The 7,044-nt window shown below is 40.8% G+C and overlaps 1 protein-coding gene across 1 annotated transcript; it reads right to left on the bottom strand.

Annotated features, from left to right (window-relative positions):
• Nucleotide 1: 1 nt before the first annotated feature.
• cenpu (centromere protein U) lies at nucleotides 2–6,901 on the bottom strand. Its single transcript, XM_084146558.1, has 13 exons — nucleotides 6,744–6,901; nucleotides 6,584–6,638; nucleotides 6,328–6,436; nucleotides 5,999–6,236; nucleotides 5,690–5,834; nucleotides 5,449–5,574; nucleotides 5,055–5,238; nucleotides 4,790–4,898; nucleotides 4,599–4,677; nucleotides 2,238–2,285; nucleotides 1,995–2,056; nucleotides 1,456–1,612; nucleotides 2–1,106 (listed from the first exon to the last, which is right to left on the bottom strand). Exons 1-13 carry the CDS (start codon nucleotides 6,746–6,748, stop codon nucleotides 981–983), a joined length of 1,443 nt encoding a protein of 480 aa, XP_084002684.1. The 5' UTR covers nucleotides 6,749–6,901; the 3' UTR covers nucleotides 2–980.
• Between the last annotated feature and the right edge of the window lie 143 nt (nucleotides 6,902–7,044).

A 7,044-nucleotide genomic window follows, 5' to 3' on the forward strand; every position in this document is an offset into this window, starting at 1 on the left:
TGCATAGATGGCTTTCTTTTATTGGTACCTATATTCTGAACCCGTTCCCTCGATGTATTCTATTGAGTCTGTCAACAAAATTCTAATTAAAAGGTGCATCGTATTTAAAGGGATGGTTTAAAATACATTTACTGAAAACCCCATTGAATGAAAACTCCCCGAGAAAATCTGCTGGCCAGCAAGTGAGCAGGTTTTCAGTGGTTGAATGACATTTATTCAGAGCAAGCAAGGTAGCCACACCTGCAGAGCACATTGCATGACTAAATAAGGTTGATACCAAATACTGAGAAGTGGGTAGGAAAGGCATAAACTCCTAAATCAGAAATACATGTAGTGAGCTCCAAAAGTATTGGGATAGTGACACATTTATGGTTGTTTTGGCTCTGTACTCCAGCACTTTGGACTTCAAATGATACAGTGCAGACTGTCAGCTTTAATTTGAGGGTATTTTCATCCATATCGGGTGAACAGTTTAGAAATTACAGCACTTTTTGTACACAGCCCCCCCCCCCCCAAAAAAAAAAAGTGTTGGGTCAAATTCACTTATATGTGCATTAAAGTACTAATGAGTTACGTATTTGGTCACATATTCATAGCACGCAAGGACTTCATCAAGCTTGTGACCACAAATTTGAGTGAGAAAGTCAGACTCACAAATATCGTACCACCCCCCAACAAATGCTAACCTCCCCTGTTATTGTAATTGTGAGAGGTTAGCATGTCTTGGGGGTATGACCTTTGTGCGTCTAACTTTCTCACTCATCATTATTTACAATTAATTCAGGATTTTCGGTAATGTTTAGAAACATTCTATTCCGATTTACATTAAAAGTGACTCCAAAATTACACAATACATTATTTACCATTCATTTCTATTGGGCACAAAATAATCTGAAACAACCAAAACAAACAGCAAATGCATCCAACAAATAGTCACAACTTAGTGATTAATTTACACCATTTAGTTTGCAACTTGGAGCTCACTTGTTGTGAGCCACTCTGTCCAGAGCCTGTTGCAGCCTCTCGTTGACAGTCTTCAGCTGATCCTCAGTCCCCAGCACATCACGGGCTTCCAGGAGAAGAGCTGGTAGACTGGAGGGGCCATACTGTGGAACGGGAACAACAGATGTCAACAGAACAGTGCTTTAACTCACTTTAAGCCACTATAATAGGTTATCACTGCCTATTCTGTTTATAGCGCCATTCTTGTGTATTTTTACTCTGCATTGTAAAAAAGGGCTTGTCAGCAAACATTTCAAGGTAAAGACTACACCCGTTGTATTCGGCGCATGCGACATAACATTCGATTTGATTCATGCCCTCTGAAGACTCATCCATAACAGTCTTTGGCCATTAATAAGAAACATTGTTGTAAGTGACTGGATGTCAGCATTAGGTTAAATTCTGAGCTGTAACTAGGTGAACAAGGCTTGTTGTTGACGTCCTCCTCCTCACCTCCTCCGCCTGGTTAGGGTAGGCTTTTCTATGGTCCAGGTAGCTCTTGTGCAGATGACCCAGATCTTTCAGGAAGGTGGTTCCCTTCCGTATGTCTGTTAGCCTCTGCTCCAGTCGAGCCTGGTCCTTCTGCAGGGCCCTCAATTGGGCCTCACTCCTGGCAGAGAACAATGGGATGTTTCACATTCTGTATTCTGTTTTGGATGCAGTGTTGTTGGGTTTGAGGAGAAACATGCCATATACTATAGATATAAAACATCACAGTAAACATTTTATTACCTCAGCAGTTCACCTTGCTTTAGCCCCATTTGTACATAATATTACAGTAAACATACACAGCAATCTACAAGTAAAAGACATCTTGTGGTCCTCTGTAGCTCAGCTGGTAGAGCACGGCGCTTGTAACGCCAAGGTAGTGGGTTCGATCCCCGGGACCACCCATACACAAAAAATGTATGCACGCATGACTGTAAGTCGCTTTGGATAAAAGCGTCTGCTAAATGGTATATTATTATTTTATTATTATTAAAACCTCATACCTTATAAGTTCATTTTTGGCCTCGAGCAGCCTGGCTCTCTTACGGTTAATGGCAGCGTTCATCTGAGAAAACAACAATAGGCTGATGACTGACTTCATTAAATGATTATGACGGGACACAGTGAATATCCTTGTTGTCCAAGAAGAACTACAGAACATGAGACTAGAGAGTTCTGAGAGACATGTCCACAGGCTTCCAGAGATCTAGTGTTTGTAGTGTTCATATCTAAAGAAAAGCTTTTACCTTTGCGTTTTCCCATTTCAGGAATTTTAGCTCCTTTGAAGCAGTTATCTACGGAAATAACAAATTAAGAAAATGTGTTTATGAAAGCGTTTATAATATTTGCAACATATACTTGAAAGGTTTTGTTTTGTCAATAGTTTTTCACTGCCGTGTGAACAGAGACAGTTTCATCATAGCGGTTGATGGTTTTTGTGACTGCACTTGAAGAAACTTTCAAAGTTCTTGACATTTTCCGTATTGACTGATCTTCATGTCTTAAAGTAATGGACTGTCGTTTCTCTTTGCTTATTTGAGCTGTTCTTGCCATAATATGGACTTGGTCTTTTACCAAATAGGGCTATCTTCTGTATACCTACCCCCCCAACTTGTCACAACACAACTGATCGGCTCAAACGCATTAAGGAAAGACATTTCACAAATGAACTTTTAAAAAGGCACACCTGTTAATTGAAATGCATTCCAGGTGACTACCTCATGAAGCTGGTTGAGAGAATGCCAAGAGTGTGCAAAGCTGTCATCAAGGCAAATGGTGGCTATTTGAAGAATCTCATATATAAAATATATTTTGATTTGTTTAACACTTTTTGAAACATTTGGACACACCTACTCATTCCAGGGTTTATTGTTACATTGTAGAATAATAGTGAAGACATCAAAACTATGAAATAAGACAATCATGTAGAAACCAAAAAAAGTGTTAAACAAATCAAAATATATTTTATATTTGAGATTCTTCAAAGTAGCCACCCTTTGCCTTGATGACAGCTTTGCACACTATTGGCATTCTCTCAACCAGATTCATGAGGTAGTCACCTGGAATGCATTTCAATTAACAGGTGTGCCTTGTTAAAAGTTAATTTGTGGAATTTCTTTCCTTCTTAATGCGTTTGAGCCAATCAGTTGTGTTGTGACAAGGTAGGGGGGGGGGGGGGGGGTATACAGAAGATAGCCCTATTTGGTAAAAGACCAAGTCCATATTATGGCAAGGACAGCTCAAATAATCAAAGAGAAATGACAGTCCATCATTACTTTAACACATGAAGGTCAGTCAACACGGAAAATATCAAGAACTTTGAAAGTTTCTTCAAGTGCAGTCGCAAAAAAACATAAAGCGCTATGATGAAACTGGCTCTCATGAGGACTGCCACAGGAATGGAAGACCCAGAGTTACCTCTGCTGCAGAAGATAAGTTCATTCGAGTTACCAGCCTCAAATTGCAGCCCAAATAAGTGCTTCACAGAGTTCAAGTAACAGACACATATCAACATCAACTGTTCAGAAGAGACTGCGTGAATCAGGCCTTCATGGTCAAATTACTGCAAAGAAACCACTACTAAAGGACACAAATAAGAAGAGACTTGCTTGGGCCAAGAAACACAAGCAATGGACATTAGACCGGTGGAAATGTGTCCTTTGGTCTGGAGTCCAAATTTGAGATTTTTGGTTCAACCGCTGTCTCTTTGTGAGACGCAGAGTAGGTGAACGGATGATCTCTGCATGTGTAGTTCCCACCGTGAAGCATGGAGGAGGAGGTGTGATTGTGCTTTGCTGGTGACACCGTCTGTGATTTATTTAGAATTCAAGGCACACTTAACCTGCATGGCTACCACAGCATTCTGCAGCGATACACCATCCCATCTGGTTTGGGCTTAGTGGGACAATCATTTGTTTTTCAACAGGACAATGACCCAACACACCTCCAGGCTGTGTAAGGGCTATTTGACCAATAAGGAGAGTGATGGAGTGCTGCATCAGATGACCTGGCCTCCACAATCCCCCGACCTCAACCCAATTGAGATGGTTAAGGATGAGTTGGACCGCAGAGTGAAGGAAAAGCAGCCAACAAGTGCTCAGCATATGTGGGAACTCCTTCAAGACTGTTGGAAAAGCATTCCAGGTGAAGCTGGTTGACAGAATGCCAAGAGTGTGTAAAGCGGTCATCAAGGCAAAGGGTGGCTACTTTGAAGAATCTCAAATATAAAATATATTTTGATTTGTTTAACACTTTTTTGGTTACTACATGATTCCATGTGTTATTTCATAGTTTTGATGTCTTCACTTTTATTATACAATGTAGAAAATAGTTAAAATAAAGAAAAACCCTTGAATGAGTAGGTGTGTATGTATGTGTGTGTGTATATATATATATATATATATATATATATATATATATATATATATATATATATATATATATATACATATATATTACACACAATTATTGTATTTTTCTACAGCAAATAATGTCTTATAAGCCCATGTGGGCTGGGCATCCTGAAGATGCAAAACACTATAATAATAAAATGTTTTTCCACTATTGGTTTTGCAAAGTTTGACAATGGGTCACCCACAATGAGTTACCTTCTCTGTGAGTTGATCTTCAAAAGAGCTTGAGAGAGCATCTATAGCCAGCAATACTGCATTAGAATCCACTGCATCCCTGAATAAAACAGGGAGAACATTTATAAACATTTTGCAATCTCATAATTACTTCAGATAATGATTACTTTAAAGATGTGTCTATCTATGCTAAAGTGATGATGGGAACTCACATATACTCTGACACGAATTCCAAAAATGAGTCCAACACCACATCAAGATCAGTGGGATTTTTTACATTCCTTCGTCTCTGCTCATCTCTTTTAGAAGGGCTGGCACTTCCTGAAAATAAAATACATGGATTCATTTCTGTGGTGTATATTTTACACAAATCAATTCATTCATGCAGTGCGGTATTTCACTCAGGTGGTCTTGAGAGAGAGACTCATCTGTCTGTCTGGGAGGATGTGGTGCTGAATAGACATCTAGCTCTGTTACCTGAGGATGACTTCCTCCACGACCCCTGCAAACTCCTCCTCGGACCCTGCAAACTCCTCCTCGACCCCTGCAAACTCCTCCTCGGACCCTGCCAACTCCTCGATCCCTGCAAACTCCTCCTCTCAACTGAGGACTTCCTTTGCTTTCCAACATCATCTAGTCTGGCCTTCTTCTGACTTGGATTCTGTGGCGAGATAACTGGTTGAGTTTCCCCTTTTCCTTAGCAATCTGAAGGGCTGATGTGGTCAGGAAAAAGGCAACATATCCAAACAAAAAGTTGCAAATGTATCACAGATGACAAGGAAGGAATACATGTTACAGTTCTTTAAAGGAAAAGGTGACTGAAACATCTCACATTTAGTCACTCACTGGGAAGAGCAGTGGCTGTTCTTACCCAACTAATGTCCTCATTCGTCAGATCCTCTGAAGACAGGGAGGTTCTACGTTTCCTATGAACAGGTCGAGGACCGGAGCCCGGAGCAGACACCTCAATTTCCTCCTCCTCCTCGCCCGATGACCTCTGTTAGGAAGCAGTGATTGGAGGACATTACGCTCATCACAGGCAACTTAATGTAACAATGCTCTTAGCAACAGTGCCCCTCTTATGTTACTGAAAGATGGGATAAATGTCATACCGAGTCATCTGCTTCTGTGTCCTGTTCCTTTCTGACCAGTGCCTTTTTCTGGGGCGCAGGTGCCTTTTTCTGTGGGGCAGAAGACCCTCTCTGAGCTTCTGTTAAATCCTCTTCACCTATCCCTTCTGCAATCTCTTTTTGGGGCCTGACCATTATAAATGTAGGAAAAGGAATATAATAAGTTTACAACTAGAACTTTGGTGTTCCATTGTTAGTGGATATTTTCTTATTTCCCCTCTCCATCACTTCATAAAGGGATGAGAGCAAAACAGGCTTGTAATATCCCACACTGTGACAAGTAGGTTTTACCTGGCTTTTGGTTTGACCTTTTTCTGTTGGGGAGAACCCTTTGGCTGGACCACTTTGCTAGCTCTCCGTTTGGTCTGACCTCTCCCAGCCGGTGTGGGTCTTTTTGGGGTCGCACTATTAACCTTTTTGGATGGGCCCCATCTTCCCTTAGCTGCCCCCTCTTTTGCCGCTTCCTCTTTGTTTTGAGCCAAGTTTGGGCTGAAATCATCCTCAAGGGCAGTGCTGTGCAGTGGGTTACCTGGGCGGTCAATTAAGACATTTGTTGTAGAACTTCTTGACATTAATGATTTTTCATACTCATAAACGATTTAGGTTTGTTTTCAACTCACCATAAGTATCGCACTCGTCGAGGAAACTGGCTTTCTCAATGGTAGAAACATTTGGGGAAATAGGACTGTCCGTTGCTTTAGATTTCTGTGCATCTTTTGATGGACCCATCTGATGTGAAAACATTGCAAAGGGGCAACTTTGGTTACAGTAGCTCCCTACAGGGGTATAATATAGCTAGGTAACGTTAGTTAGCTAGCTATGTCGATGACATTGAACATATAACTTAGTGAGAAATGTGCAAATGGACAAACAAACCCCAACAAGCTCGTGTTGCACAACTTTGAGCATCTTCGCCATTTGGCTCTTCTTACTGTGTGGAGGAGAGCAGACCTGTGAAACATGTGAATTTGATAGGCGACAGCATTGTCGTTAACGTCATTGTTTTTTTCTTGTAGCTTGATGGCTATTTGTTTACCTCATGATGATTGATCGTTCCAAGATGAAAATGTAAGCTATTAGCTATTTGTATACATACAATTTGCAAAAGAAGACTCAAAACATAGTAAATGAATACGCAAAAGTAGCAAACGATAAGTTTGCGCGCCAGCTGCTTGTGATGTTTTTTTGCGAATCAGCTGAATTTCTTTCCCGCAAAACAAATATTCGAACGTTCTCGCGAGACTAGTCAGAAAATTACGAACACATGACCTTGTAGATGAGATGGTGCCCTCTACTGGATCGGATGACTGGATATTTCAGACAAAACACTGCCATTT

This window comes from Coregonus lavaretus (assembly GCF_964263955.1).
Source record: "Coregonus lavaretus genome assembly, chromosome: 29".
Classification (NCBI taxonomy): domain Eukaryota; kingdom Metazoa; phylum Chordata; class Actinopteri; order Salmoniformes; family Salmonidae; genus Coregonus; species Coregonus lavaretus.